The sequence below is a fragment of the Nilaparvata lugens genome, chromosome 14 (assembly GCF_014356525.2).
Source record: "Nilaparvata lugens isolate BPH chromosome 14, ASM1435652v1, whole genome shotgun sequence".
NCBI lineage: Eukaryota > Metazoa > Arthropoda > Insecta > Hemiptera > Delphacidae > Nilaparvata > Nilaparvata lugens.
In genome coordinates this window covers 1,017,273-1,033,947 of record NC_052517.1, presented here as the reverse complement: position 1 = coordinate 1,033,947, position 16,675 = coordinate 1,017,273, and the positions used below count along the sequence as shown (strand labels likewise).

Genomic DNA, 16,675 nt, shown 5'->3' with positions numbered 1-16,675 from the left:
GACTGAAACTACTGACATTTCTACTCAAAAAGTACAATCAAGAAGTATATTCATCCAAAATTATTGAAAAAACTCAATATAATCAAAGGTTTCAGCCTCTTTCAATTAAAAATCTCTCATTTATTGAAATACACCAACGAAACTTTTAAATTTCGTATTTAGCGGGCTCTCACTCGAAGCAAGTCCAACAACCTAAATCATTGTTGTCAAAAGTCCCAAAATATTGTTGCTGAACTAAATATAATGAACAGTTTTAAAAGTATGGAATGCAAGATCAATATAATGAATAATATTTTCAAATAAATGAATATCAATTGATCATTTTTGTTTAAAATAACAACTCCTTTCAAATTGATTAATTTTTTTGTTGGAAATTGAATGTACGTCGTTCGTCACTCAAGTTAGGTTGGCCAGCCTGCTCCCAAAGTAGTTCGCTCATCAATTTGTTGTTGATGGTAAAGTATGCGTTGACCGTTTTACGTTGAAAAGAGACTGAATTTAATTAACGTCGACGATTGAGTAATGTTTTTATGTCATCCGTTCAATATTTTACAAGTGCACTTCATCAATCCACGCGATCAATATTTCGGTTCGTCATGTTTTCAAAAATCGTTGGTGCATTGGCAGGTGGTTGTAGGCAGATTTTGAACGTTGGTTTTTGTGTAAAATGGCGTAGCTTCTAACCTAAAGTTTTGTGGTTTTTTAATCTGACGGTCTTACAAAGATGACAAGGTTTTATTTAGTGTTTTGTGTGTTTTATTTAAGGAAATCATGAAAGTTACGGTGTGTTTTGGGCCCGTGCGTGTCGTGGTGCCGTGTGGTGATGGAGATTTACTTATTAAGGACCTTACAAGGCAGGCGATACATCGCTACAAAAAGGCTGTTGGCAAGGTGAGTCACTTTTCTGACGATTTTTTATCGCCAATTTCTCAGTAAACCGCCGTTTGTCATCATTTTTCAGCGCTGACATATTAAAGGTTCAGATTGTGCCCGTTTTATAGCTTCCTCAATGAAAACTCTACCAATATTGATCAAGGAAACAAACCAAATTTATTTCAATACTTACAAAAACATCTTCATGACAACTGTGTCAAGAACAAATAAAAACAAAATATAAAACATAAATTATCAACAGTCAATGAAACAACGATTAAGTGTAAAAGGTAATCTTTGAGTCAAATTTGTCAAGTTTTCATAAAGAGCATGTTAAAAGCTAGGTTAGGATTTCTGTTTAGAACTGGAAATATGTGTGAAAAATGTTGGTTCTAGTTGTTGAATAATTCCAATAAAAGGTTGTCTTAGATGTTGCCATCAAATTAATGAAACCTTGAGCTGGGTTTACACCAAAGCTATTAACAAAATGTTAATAACTTAATTCTTATAGATTCTATTAGATTGAACGGAACTTGACAAACACATATGTTCATCATGTGTATGATAAGTTATGTTCAATCTAATAGATTCCTTAAGTAATTTGATTGTATGGTAAGATATTCTATAAGGATTAAGTTATTAACACTTTGGTGTAAACGCAGCTTTAGTTCAAAGTTGGTGAGGAGTTGACAAAAAAGTTAAGAATAGAATCTGTGTTTATAGTATAAAATATAGAAAATCTCGGTGTAAACTCGGAAATACGCTACAAAGACTGCCCATACAATGAAACAAAAATATATTTTGGTTCAAATTTGACAAGGAATCAATGTGGATATAGGCCTAGTAGGTACTTCAGAAGTTAGGTTAGAATCTGTGTTTATTACTGAAAGAATGTGTCTGAAAAATGTTGGTTTATAGGGCTGATGAAAAGTAGCCTTAAACCTCAGCTTAAACTTTGCCATTTAATTAAACCTCAGTTTAAAGTTGTTGAGGAGTTTACTGAAAATTTTTTGTGTAGTTGAGAAGTTGATATTGTGATAATTATTCATATTGAATGAAAAAGACTAAGAAATTGTCAAAAAACCACTGATTTATTGATAATTAGAAGACCGGAGACACCAATCTTTAAACTGAGTTTATCAGAGATTGACAATGGTGTAATAACCGAAACCGGTCTTTCTAATTATCAATAAATCAGTGGTTTTTTGACAATTTCTTAGTATTTTTCATTCAATTTACTGAAAATGTTGGTTTATAGAGCTGACTCAATGGAAAGTAGACTCAAACCTCAGCTTAAACTTTGCCATTTATACCTCAGTTTATAGTTTGTAAGGAGTTTACAAAGAGAGTTCAAAAGATAGACTGAAATCCATATTTATATAATAAAATGTTGAAACTTCTCGGTTTTAAATCTTGAATTTTCTACAAAGACAGCACACAAAATGATATTTCAGTACAAGCTTGGCAAGGAATTTTGATGTCTATGCAGTATAAAAAAAGTTAGGTTAAGCTGGGTTTACACCAAAGTTATCAACAAAATGTTAATAACTTAATCCTTCTAGATTCTATAAGATTGAACATAGCTTATCATACACATGATGAACATATGTGATTGTCAAGTTCCGTTCAATCTAATAGAATCTATAAGGATTGAGTTATTAACATTTTGTTAATAACTTTGGTGTAAACCCTGCTTTAGAATCTCTGTTTTTAGCTTGAGAAAGTGTGAAAAACAAATGATATTTCAGTACAAATGTGGCAAGGTATTAATGTCGATACAGTACATCAAAAGTTGGGTTAGAATCTCAGTTTTTAGCTTGAAAAATGTGAAAATCTTGGCGTATACAATTAACACAGGAATCCCCTTCAAATACTGCTTACAAAATAATAATATTTAGTTTAAATTATGCTAGGAATATACTTGAAAAGTTAGAAAATCAAATTAGAATCTTCATTTATAGCTGGCCATATGTGTGTAGAAATTGTTGGTTCAAACCGTTCACTAAAACCTTGGAATTTTGCTTTAAACATTTCCCAAAACAATATGCTTTTACTAGAAAAAATTTGCTATTAATCATTGTCTACGTCTCAACTACTCAACTGATTAACCTTAAATTTTGCATATAGATTCTCAATTTACCAAGGATAGTAGTTATAGGTCTATTCTAAATTCTCCATTATTTCAGTACGTCAAGTTTTCAATTAGACCCTTCGAAGCACGGGCTACCTACTATAGTAAGGTCCACGTTATTATGGCAGTGGAGAAAGATAGAATAACTGCGATGCCGATTCTCTGCATTAATTAATTATATTTCTACACTATCAAAAACATAATTGGCACCGTTGTGGACCTAGAAAAGGATAGTACCACCGGCTTTGTCGAAAGATAGACAAGGATAGCAAAACCAAAGATGATCAAATACTGTCATTATACTGTCACTTTAGTAAGGTCCACTTTATAATGGCAGTGGAGAAAGATAGGAGACAAACGTTGCCGATCCTCTGTCTTGTCAATGCCTTCTATAGGCGGTAGTTGACACAGGTTTATTGATGTAATATTAACTGTTCATTCTCCTTTAAAATAATCAATCATTGAACGAGCGAAGTGAGGTCTAAGATTCAAGTCGACGGTTTGGCATTTCTCTTAATGTTTAAATGTTTTTATGTTGCGCATTTACGGCGAAACGCGGTAATAGATTGTCATGAAATTATACAGGTATGTTCCTTTTTAGATTGCGCTTCGACGTATATACAAGGTTTTTGGAAATTTTGCATTTCAAGGATAATATAAAAGGAAAAGGAGCCTCCTCCATACGCCAATATTAGATTAAAAAATCAGACTATAGAATTATTCATCATAAATCAACTGTTTAGTGGACTGTAATACTACCCGTTCAAAAACATCGAACATCTTGAAAATGTATCTTTCCATCAACGTTGTAGACAGTTGCAGCCAGACCTGAACAGCGCTCACACTCACATTCCGGGACGACACGTCACGGTACGATAGGACAGAAAGCTCTTTGTTTATTTAGGATTTTTTGTAGACATTTTAAATTGATTAATTATTTATTATTTTTTGAGAAAACATAACAACAGGTCAATGTAACTTACTGAGCGCGAGGTCTACTGTTCACAGAACTACAAGTATTTGTTTAAGCAATAAATTATATTTTTCAATAATTTCATAATGAATTTTCATAATTAAGATGAAATATTTTGTTAATTATTAAATTCTACATTGTAAAAGAACGATCTGGCAACAAAGCAAAGCGAGAAAGAGATAGCGCTATCCGCTTTGTTGAATGATAGACAAGGATAGCAATACCATTGCTAATCAAACACTGCCATTATAACGTGGACCTCACTATAGTAAGCTATGAAGTATCAAGTAAATTTTGACAGATTGAGGTTCAAATCAAGAATATCAGAGGCATTGTGAGCGAGTTCTCTAACCCGGGGGACAATTTGATACAGTGTCATCTCAACTTGATACACAACACCGTAATTTGATACAGAACAGGATAGAGCTATCTGCTTTGTGGAATGATAGACAAGGATAGCAACACCAATGTAGATCAAATACTGCCATTATAACGTGGACATCACTATAGCAATTTGTGATCGACAATATGAAACACTATTACCACAATATGCTACAGTATCATCTCAACATGATACACAACATCATAATTTGATACAAAACAGGATAGAGCTATCTGCTTTGTGGAATGATAGACAAGGATAGCAACACCAATGTTAGTGGAATACTGCCATTATAACGTGGACCTCACTATAGCAATTGGTGTTCGACAATATGATACAGTATCATCTCAACTTGATACACAACACCATAATTTGATACAAAACAGAATAGAGCTATCTGCTTTGTGGAATGATAGACAAGGATAGCAACACCAATGTTAATCAGGTGCTGGCTTTATAAGATAGCATTCTACTTTTGTGCATTGAATATTCAGAGCTTAACCCAAACAAAAATACTACTGATTTGTATCATCGTCTCTTGTTTGCTAAAACCAAGGTCAAGCTTGTACATCCTTTTCTGTCTCTTTTTCTTCTTCTTCATCATCATCATCATCATCATCATCATTATCTTCATCATATTCTTGTTCTTCTCCATCATATCCTTCTTCTGCATCATCATCATCTTTTCCTCCTTCTTCTTCTTCTTGTCCATAATCTATTCTCCTTTTTCTCCATCATTTTCTTCTTCTCTATCATCATTCCGTCTTCTCCTCCATCATTTTCATCTTCTTCTCAATCATCTCCTTCTAACTCCATCATTTCATTCTTCTTCTCCTCCTTCTTAATCTCCTTCTTCTTGCTCTCCTTCATCCTCTGCTCCATCATCTCCTTCTTCTTCTTCTCCTTCTCCTCCATCATCATCTTCTTTTTCTCCTCCATCATTTCCTTCTTTTTCTTCTCCTCCATCATCTTCTTCTTCTTCTCAATCTCCTTCTTCTTCATTATATTTTTCTTCTTTTCCTCATCATCTTCTTCTTCTTCTTCTTCTTCTTCTTCTTCTTCTTCTTCCTCTTCTTCTTCTTCTCCATCATCATCTTCTTCTTTTGCTCCTCCATTATCTCCTTCTTCTCCTCCTCCATCATCTCCTTCTTTTTCTTCTCCATCGTCTTCTTCTACTTCTCCATCATCTTCTTCTCGCCCATAATCTCCTTCTTCTTCATTATATTTTTCTTCTTTTCCTCATCATCTTTTTCTTCTTCTTGTCAAACATCTCCTTCTTCTTCATGATTTCCTTCTCCTTCTTTTCCGTCATTTCCTTCTTTTTCATCCCCTTCTTCTCCTTCATCTTCTTCTTATTCTTTCAAAGATTCCCTATCTTCTCCATGATTTCCTTCTTTTTCTTCTCCATCATCTGCTTCTTTTTCATCATCTTCTTCCCCTTCTCCTTCATCATCATCCCCTTCTTCTCCTTTATCTTCATCTTATTTCAAAGATTCCCTTCTTCTCCATGATTTCCTTCGTTTTCTTCATCATCTGCTCCTTTTTCATCATCTTCTCTTTCATCATCATCATCATCATCATCATCTTCTTCTTCTCCATTATCTCTCTCTTCTTCTTCTCCTTCTTATTCTTCTCGACTCTTTAGTAAGATTGTTTTAGTTTTAGTTTGTAATGCAAATGCATTGTGGTGTTTAGCAGTGTCCTTGAAGGTGCTGGTAGGCCAAGTTTGTTACTTCCTTGGCTCTAGTCACATTGTTTTTCGGATTCGTGTCGTTGTACTCTGTTTAGTAAATGGTTGGCTCAATGTCGTTGTACTCTGTTTAGTCGTATTAAGCATTTTCAATGTCGCTGAACTTTTATAAATTTTCAAAAAAGTTTTGACAATTTTTTTTTGCTACTAGCAGGTAGCTCATGCTCTGCAAGGGCCTTATCAAAAACTTGACAAACTGAAAACTAGACTCACTGAAACCTTGAAGACTCTAAAATAGGCCTATAACCATCCTCGGTGACTTAAGAAAGTATATGCAAAATGTCAAGTTAATGAGTTGAGTAGTTGAGACGTGATGCGTCATTCGTGAATTTCCAATCCCCTACCTGTATAAGCCAGTTCTTTTCCTTGAAATGTTATAGATATAAACGGTACGAAAGGATTAATTAATTAAGAGGCTTGAATATAATCTGAATTGATCTGAAATGTTCTGAAAATCAATTGTAATTTTCACAGCATATTATGAAAATATCCTTATTTAGTGAAGTAATCATTATCTCTTTCCCACTCTCTCTCTCCCCTCTCTTTATCTCTATCTTTGTATCTCTCTCTCTCTCTCTCTCTCTCTCTCTCTCTCTCTCTCTCAAATAAGAACTGTAGAATGATGGTAACGAAACGAAAAAAAAATTTATTTGGCAGAGTTAACCGGAGTTAAATGGACTAAGAGACTGAACGAAGTTTGATGGACTAAGCCAAGCGTGAGAGAGAGAGAGAGAGTGAGAGAGAGAGTGAGAGAGAGAGTTATGTTGTGAGAGATCCAAGGTTGACCACTCCAGTAAGTTAAAGCAGTTAGAAATATTTTCAGCTCCAATATATTACACAGTTGAACTAGAATGTCCAGCTGTTGACTATATAAAGATTGCAGGTGTACTCTCCTTTAATACTAAATTTTAGTTAAGATTTAATTCAATCCTTCTAGTTTCAATATACAATCAAATTTCTTCATCTAGAATTTCAATTTTCACCTAAGGGCCCCATGACACAGTACCGGTTGCACAAAAGCCGGTCAAATTTAAACAGTGATTAATTTCACGATATCCAATCAGAGAAGACCTGTTTGATAAGACGGCTTCTCTGATTGGTTCTCGTGGAATGAATCACGATTAAAATTTAACCGGCTTTTGTGCAACCGGGCCATAGTGATATGAAATGTTGAACGTTCAGAAACATCACACTAGAAATTCTGAATTTCTTGAAATGAACCGGTGGAATTATTCAAATACATTATTTAACTGCTTTAAGGAGTTTGGTATTACCGGTTATAATAAGCTTCCTGTACATTTAAATGAGCTAGAAGTGGGCAATTTCAAGAGAACTATGAAAAAGATTCTAATAGAATTATGTTCATAATATAGTAAGATGAGTTTTTAAGTTGAGAGTATTTTGTTTGCTGTTTGTAAACTTGTGTTTGAATTTTTATTTCTTTGAATGTAAATACTTTGTATTTATCATGTTTTATTTATGATGATGCTATGCATTTGTATAAATGATTTCTGCAATAAAGAAATCTTGAATATTGACGCGTTTGCCGTCTGCCCATGTGTGACAACCTCCATACCAATCATTGCTTTTCTATTTCTGCTGTGGTCAGCACAAAGAAAAGATTATTGAAAATCTCCGTCGAATTGTGGGGATTATATGCTCTCGTGTTTGTTTCTGTTCAAAATTTGTTGCTTTCTCAAAAAGACGGTTGATAATCCATGAAGTTGTGGAGGAGGAAGAGGAGGTGGTGGTGGGGGATGAGAAGGAGGAGGAGGAGGATTCATGGTTGGTTGAACACATGTTATGCTGTGGTTTGAAATGTGTCATGAGGGTTAGGCCTATACGTAGTGCAGTGATGGTGTTTGTGAGCTGCTGGGGTTGACCATGAAGAAGCAGGAGACGAAGAAGAAGAAGAAGTAGAAGAAGATGAAGAAGAAGAAGAAGACAGTGAGTGAACAAGGGCGGAAGAAGAAGAAGAAGTAGTAGTAGTAAAAGTAGAAGAAGAAGAGAAACCAGTAGTGAACAAGTGTGGAAGAAGTAGGAGGAGGAAAAGAAGAAGCGTGAAGAAGAAGAAGAAGAAGAAGAAGGAGGAGGAGAAGAAGAAGAAGAGGAAGAAGAAGAAGAAGAAGAAGAAGATGAAGAAGTTGAAGAAGAAATATAAGTAAAAGGGGGCAAAAAAAGAATTTATTGAAAACACCTGCTGGTCTGTTGGTCAGTGTGTTTCCTTTTCCTTTCAAAAAGTGCATCTACTCACTCTCTCACACTCTTTCTCCCTTCTTCTTCGTCCTCTTCTTCTTCTTCTACTACTACTTTTGTTCTTCTGCTTTTCGGTTTAATTGTGGATTATACTTTGGTTTGGATTTTGGAGAGTTTAAAAAAGCAGCATTAAAATGAGGGGGAAATCGGTTTTGTTTCTAACATCCCAACGGAAGTTGTTTGTCTCTCTCTCCCACACACACACTCTCTCTCTCTCTCTTTCTCACTCAATCTATCTCTCTCAATCCTCCCACGTCTCCTTTCTTCCTTTTTCTTCTCTTTCTTTCCCTTTTTGCGGTTGGTTTTCGTTTTTTTTCGTTCCCACGCCTTCTTTAGTTGGTAAAATTGAAATGATTTTTTTTCACAATTTATTTTTGTCTCACTTTACCACTTCCTATATTATAGTGAGATAATATTCACTTCTAACCGTCAGTGTTGTTGTACGGTTTCACTTTGATATCCACTAATTTCCAATAATTCGATTTTAAATTTATATCTCAATAATGAATGTTATTAGGTTTCTTAGGAGGCATTCTTTTGTTTTAAATTCAATTATTTATTAATAACTTATTTTTACTTTCCTTGCCCTATCACCATAGGTAAGGAAAGTATTGCTTTCCGAAAAAAAATTAAGGTACCCCAATTTCTAAATTTCTATACGTTTCAAGGTCCCCTGAGTCCGAAAAAGTGGTTTTTGGGTATTGGTATGTGTGTGTGTGTGTATGAGTGTATGTGCATCTGTGTACACGATATCTCATCTCCCAATTAACGGAATGACTTGAAATTTGGAACTTAAGGTCCTTACAATATAAGGATCCGACACGAACAATTTCGATCTAATGCAATTCAAGATGGTGGATAAAATGGCGAAAATGTTGTCAAAAACAGGGTTTTTTCGCGATTTCCTCGAAAACGGCTCCAACGATTTTGATCAATTCATACCTAAAATTGTCATTGATAAGCTCTATCAACTGCAACAAGTCCCATATCTGTAAAAATTCCAGGAGCTCCGCCCCATCTATGCAAAGTTTGATTTTAGATTCCCAATTATCAGGCTTCAGATACAATTTAAACAAAAAATTTCAAGTGGAAAAGATTGAGCATGAATATCTCTACAATTAATGTTCAGTAGCATTTTCACCTAAAATTGAAAATGAGCTCGTAATTCGAGAAAATAAGATTGTTCAATTGCAAACTGTTGGCAACTGTTGATTCTATTAAATCATTCACTATGAAGAGATAGCAGACCTCGTGTGTCTGCAGCGCTATTGTCCTGTCACCTGCTGGCTCAGATCTTAGAAAAATAGACTTGAGATGCGCGGGAACACTAGCGTCAGTTGATCAATTTTCATAACGGCAAGGAAAGTTGTGTGAGTGCACCACACCAGATTTTTAATGTATGTAAACTTATGGGACAATAGAGAAGTTTTAAAATCAATTAATCAAAATAAAAATGTTAGAGAAATAGTACAAGATGTCCTTAGTTTTTCCATCCTGATCAGTGTTTTTTGGTAAAAATAAAATAAATAAATTACGTTCAAATTGCATTCTAAATAAATGCTCAACAAATAAATTAGTTGGAGTTCTTTTAGAATATCAATTAGTTTTTTCAATTCGATGTTGAAATATTTTGAAGTTATATTTAACTACAAAATTCCGTTTTTGATCTATTTTCCAAATAGATGCTTAACAAATTAATCCGTTTCAAGTTTTTCTTTGAATATCAATCAGTTTTCAATTCGGCGTTGAAATATTTTGAAGTTGTATTTAACTACAAAATTTCGTTTTTGAACTATTTTCAAAATTCCATTTCAAATAGAAGCTAAATAAAAATTAATTAATTGAAGTGCTAGAATATTAATTTATTTGTTTTTAATTCATTGTTAAAATATTTTGAAGTCGTAAAATTTAACTACAAGAAGCTACTTTAACGTCAAACGTTGTGAGTCATAAAAAGCAGTTGGGATGAATCATGGCTCTGGAGTGAGGTCCAATCTAGAATCATTAAAACCGAATCCCAAGGTCAAAGACCAGTTTCATCTAGTTGAACCAAGATTTTTCCCCAGTTTTTTGATGAATATAATTCAATAAAATCATTCTAAATTGTGCTCATTTTATAATTTTTTCCTAATCTCTTCCATTTTCCAATTTTTCCGACAAAATTCGGGATATTTCTACCCATTTTTACAAAAATTACATGCTGGCGAAATAATCAGTACAGGTGGAATGACTTCTCAATAAGGAATTTCATGTCCCGGCAAGTGGAGCGCTCTGGTGGAGAATATTGGAACTACGTAGAGCTCTGTTGGGGATAAACAGTATGGCTAGAAGTAGTACTTTGTAGAGATGGGAAGTTCGGATCACTTTACTGATTCGGGTCAGTCGTTCACATTCACTGCCGCGACCCGTTCAAAAAGACCCGTTCAATTGAACGGTTAATTTTCTAAAGCTTCCCTATAAACAAGCAAAAAAAAAAAAAAGTCCACCACAGTTTTGGTGTGTAAAGACAGTAGAAACAGGGGTTTACTCCAGTTGATGAACGGGTCAAATGAACGGGTTTTTTGAATAAATGTGATCCGGATCACTCGTTCACCTTAATGACCCGTTCAATTCGAACGGGTCATGACCGAACGACACATCTCTAGTACTTTGTATCGTTCTAACTTCTATCCCATTTCTGTTGATTTCATCGGTTATTGACCGATTATATGTCTCGATCTTGATGATTTCAATTAATTATGTAATATAACAAGTCTCTGTAGGATTTTTCCCAGATTTTAAGAGGTTTCAGGTCAATTTAGGATAGTTCTCTGTGAATAACAAAAGGTTCAGTTTATTTGTACTTTATGCGTGTTTCTCTCATTATTTAAGCGTGGACTATTAGAAATCTTCTTTGTTATTAGTTTTTCACTGTTTTTTAGTTAATGTTCAAGTTGAAACACGGTAAATTCGTTGAAAATCTGATCAAAAACCGCTGGAAAGTAGACGAGTCGTATCCATCCTATTCATGAGTCGGAATGAGAGGATCTTTTTCCATCTGGCCCATTAGCTCAGTTGGTTAGAGCGTCGTGCTAATAACGCGAAGGTCGTGGGTTCGATCCCCCCATGGGCCAAAATTTTTTTGTAGTTTTTGTAGACGTCTACTCTGCTTTAGTTATTTTCTAGATGTGAAATAAAATTGTATTTCGTTCGAATTTATTTAAAAATTGGGGAATATTGGGAAGATAGTTTTGAATTATTGAATTTGATGAAATTTTGGTGATTCTTGGAGTCATTGATTGATTTGCTGCCTTTATTTAAAAAATGGGAGGGCGAAGCTAGGTCGCAGCCGGCCCTCTCTTACACTCAACCCTCGAATGATGAATGACGAAGAAGATAAAGGAGAAAGAGGATGGAGAAGTTGAAATACGTTAATTGTTAAAAAGACGATAACAAATTATTGTTTTATTTGAAAAATATATTACAAAATACATGAATATTCCTACAATATATTACTACAAATATCGGGACACCGAGCTTCGCTCGATATTTTTATTTATTGATAAACAGAACACAATTCTCTAAAATGATCGTGTTTATATTTTACAGCTGGCTATACGTCAGCTTATGAATTTCGGGGATGCGATATTTTGATTTTCCACAGAATCACTCGCTCACTTTTCACCATCCACAGATGACGAAAGTCTCAGCTGTTTCAGCCAAGGATGAATTATCCTTTTAATGTCGTTCAGCGAGTTTTCCCAAGGATGAGACCTAGTGCAATCGAATTCTTATATCATAAACCTACTATTTTCCAAATTTCGTGAAAATCGTTGGAGCCGTTATCGAGATCCGTTGAACATAAATAACCAGATATAAAAATATAAAACAGACATACAGAAATTGCTCGCTTAATATAATAGGATATATCACTAAAAATGCTCAGGCCTGGTTGCACAACAGCCGGTTAAATTTTAACCGTGATTAATTCCACGAGAACCAATCAGAGAAGGCATTTTTGAAAAGACGGCTTCTCTCTGATTGGTTCTCGTGGAATTAATCACGGTTAAAATTTAACCAGCTTTAGTGCAACCGGCACTATGTATTAAGGGTACGGTATGTACCGTATTTTTGACAATACTCATAAAAAATAAATTCATGTTATAAAGCCGATGAAAATTTCTGCATTATTAAAAAATAAATATATTACTAAAAACACAAATATCACCAAAATATGTCACTGAAAATACTAAGTATTTACAGAACGGTATTTAATTTATTTTTGACAACACTGATAAGGAAATACAGAACACTTGAAAAACGTATGATGACGTAAATAAAGAGATATGATGCATTTTATTACTTGAAATGAACAGAAAAAAGATGATAAATTAATGATGTTAATACACTGTTATCTATTATTGCTTGCTTAAAAGCGATTAGTTAATTGTAAATCTGTGTTTATCATCATTCTAGTCTCGACTGTGTATTGTATTCTATCAAATGCTCCGTTTTTATTTTTTTGGATAGATAGTTGTGGAAGAAAATTTATTTTCAAAAATGTATAAATTTTCAAGATCTAAGTGATATTTTCTTGAAATTGTCAGCAATTTTTAATAATAATATGAATATTCTCATATGAACTCAATCAATGCTCACAGGTGTCTCACTATTTTTTTTGTATTTTGTTTTTGGCAAATAAAATTTATTCATTCATTCATTCATTCTATCACGTCATGAATATGACGTTTCTTTGATTCTCTCTCTCACTCTCTCTCTCTCTCACACACTCTTTTGGTAGAGAGTTAGTGGGAAGGATATTTTGAATATTCTTTCCGAAGAATGGACATTGATATGTCCAAAGCTCCGCCAATTTATGTAGATGCATAACAATATGATTATTATCTATAGTTATTATATTACAAATTGCTTTTTCATATCATATACAGTTCAATAATTATTTTCTTAGTCCATTTTATGTAAATTCATCTATAATTTTGCTGTATTGTAAGCTATTGTATATAAGTGTATAAGCCAGTATATATTGTAATCTACATAAAGTACTCAATCAATCACAATCTCATTCTCTCCCTCACACTCTCTCCCGATATTTTTCTCTCCCTCTACTACTCACTGTTAGTCTGTTCACTCTCTCTCAGCTCTTACTCTCTCTCTCTCTCTGCTCTCTCACTCGTTGCGTGCCATCAACTCTCACCAGTGTAAGACGACACTAGCGCTGTGTGCCGATCAGCTGTTACGGTGGCCAATTTAGGAACTAAACATAAACTTGTGGAATTTGTCCAAGTTATTTGCTATCCTTCAGCCTTCCTTCAGTGTGTTGACGTCTCTCTCTCGCGTATAACGTCGGTCGTGTTCTAATATTGTCTAGTTTCTCTTTACTCGAAAAAGATTTAACTCAGTTTGTGTAATTTTTAGATTTATTGTTGTACTCATAGTTTATTGTTAGTGTTTAATAGTTTCATAAATTTGCAAAACGAAATTAGTTGTCCCATCTTCAGTTGTTGTGCTTCTCAAATTTTAGTCGAACAAGTGATTGAAACGGATAATTTTCCAACGGAAAATCGTCAAATTTTAGTTTCGATAGGAAATAGTGAAGTTGTCGCATAATATTACGGTGATAAAATGTGATATCTTCGAATTTTGGTGTGAATTTCTGGGGGAAATAATATTGTGAAACGGATAACTTTCAAACGGAGAATTTGAAATCATCATAGTTTTCAAGAGGAGATTTGTTGCATAATAAGTGATAAAATGTGATATCTTCGAATTTTGGTGTGATTCTCTGTGGGAAATAATATTGTGAAGTTGTCATGTAGGAGAATGTGAAAGAAATCATAATTATTTTGTAGATAAAATTTTAAAGTTTTCACATATTACAGTGATAAAATGGGGTAATAATATTGTGAAATGAATAAATTTCAAACGGAGAATTTGAAATCTTCATAGTCTTCAAGAGGAGATATTGAATTTGTTGCATAATAAGTGATAAAATGTGATGTCTTCGAATTTTGGTGTGACTCTCTGTGGGAAATAATAGTGAAGTTGTCATGTAGGAGAATGTGAAAGAAATCATCATATAATTTGGAGAGGAGATATTGAAATTGCCGGATAATATTACAGTGATGAAATGTGATATCTTCGAATTTCTGTGTGATTCAAAAGAATAATTATTGAGGGAAATAATTGTGAAGTTGTCATGTAGGAAAATGTGGAAGAAAGCATAAAGATTTTGTTGAGGGAATTGTGGAGTTGTCATGTAATATTACAGTGTGATTTCAAACGTTGAATGTGAAATTGTCGAATATTGGTGTCCAAAATTCTCTATAGTTAGGTCCACGTTATAATGGCAGTGGATTGATTGATTGAGTACTTTATTTATGTAGATTACAATATATACTGGCTTATACACTTATATACAATAGCTTACAATACAGCAACATTATAGATGAATTTACATAATATAGACTAAGAAAATAATTATTGAACTGTATATGATATGAAAAAGCAATTTGTAATATAATAACTATAGATAATAATTATATTGTTATGCATCTACATAAATTGACGGAGCTTTGGACATATCAATGTCCATTCTTCGGAAAGAATATTAAAAATATCCTCCCCACTAACTCTCTACCAAATGATGAAGATAGAAGAATAACGATGCCGATTCTCTGCATTAATGAATCATATTTCTACACTGTCAAAAACATAATTGGCATTGTTGTGGACCTAGAAAAGGATAGTACCACCGGCTATATCGAATGATAGACAAGGATAGTAAAACCAAAGTTGATCAAATACTGTCATTATAACGTGGACCTCACTATACATCACTACAGTTTCAATATACTAATAGATCCATGTTGATAATGATCTATAGTAGATCCATGTCTAGATCAATGTTATAGATCTATGACAATTATTTATTTAGAAGTAATGTATTCAAATTACTATGAAAACTAAATAAGTCTATTAAAACCATGAGAAAGTAGTAAACTATGTCTTGATGGTTCTATTTGATTAATAATTTGGTGAAGATGATACCCACATGAGGGCCAGGCTTGTGCGTAAGTAATGTGAGGGATGATGATTGTAAGAGATGTGTTGACCTACGGTTTTAGGTGAGTTCCGAACCACTATGAAGTGATTTTTAAGCGCTTAACTGTAACAAGTCCTCTCTTTCCAAACATAAGAAGAAGAAGAAGCAGAAAGAAGAAGAAGAAGATGAAGAGGATGATGATGATGATGATGATGATGAAACAATTTCTCTCCTTCCACAGTTTAAATATTGTTTTGTTGTTGGGAATAACCAATTATTAGTCTTTGCATCTAATCTATAAAATATATATAATAAAGGAAATAACTGGCTTATACACGTAGGGGATAGGAAATTCACGAATGACGCATCATCACGTCTCAACTACTCAACTCATTAACTTGACATTTTGCATATATACATTCTCAATTACTGAGGATGGTTATAGGCCTATTTCAAACTCTTCAAGATTTCAGTAGGTTAAGTTTTGAATTGGACCCTTGCGAAGCACGGGTTACCGGCTGGTAATATTGATAAATTAACATACGATTCAATATGGATTAATGATGGATAGAATCAAAAATTGAACGAACTAGCAAATATGGTGCAGGCAATAGATGGCTAAAAATGATTACAGAAGGAAAAGTTCGGAAGACAAATTATTTATAATATTACACAGATAAATTTATGATTTAATAAATAAATGGCTTTGAAAATATTTTCGCATATACAGTAACATTTACGAGGCACTCTGTATAGTGCATTCTATAGGTATATTATTATACTAATTTAGTAGAGAATGTAGCGTCCATTATATGTTTACGCTTGAAACTATGTTTCTCTCTCACTCTAGCCTGTTAGTTTGGCCTATCGTCTGTCTCACTCTCTCTCCGCTAGAAGTGAAAGTTTGTGAACGGTATTTCTTCTTCTTCCTGCTTCTTCTACTACATCTTCTTCTTCTTCTTCTTCTCTTCTTCTTCTTCTTCTTCTTCTTCTTCTTCTTCTTCTTCTTCTTCTTCTTCTTCTTCTTCTTCTTCTTCTTCTTCTTCTTCTTCTTCTTCTTCTTCTTCTTCTTCTTCTTCTTCTTCTTCTTCTTCGTCTTCTTCTTCTTCTTCTTCTTCTTCTTCTCTTCTTCTTCTTCTTCTTCTTCTTCTTCTTCTTCTTCTTTCTTCTTCTTCTTCTTCTTCTTCTTCTTCTTCTTCTTTCTTTGTAGTAGGTCTTGTATGTAATATTCATGCAATTTGAAATGTAACGTTATTCTCAATTTTAGG

General features: G+C 33.7%; 1 protein-coding gene and 1 non-coding gene across 2 annotated transcripts in view; both read left to right on the top strand.

Annotated features, from left to right (window-relative positions):
- The first annotated feature begins 429 nt into the window (after window positions 1-429).
- LOC120348913 (partitioning defective 3 homolog) overlaps window positions 430-16,675 on the top strand; it is a 114,713-nt gene continuing 98,467 nt past the window's right edge. Inside the window, exon 1 of the mRNA XM_039440454.1 lies at window positions 430-891. Coding sequence (XP_039296388.1) covers window positions 772-891 — 120 coding nt within the window. The 5' untranslated portion in view covers window positions 430-771. The remainder of the gene's footprint in view (window positions 892-16,675) is intronic.
- On the top strand, window positions 11,405-11,478 carry Trnai-aau. The gene has a single exon. It is a non-coding gene; the product is annotated as a tRNA-Ile (tRNA).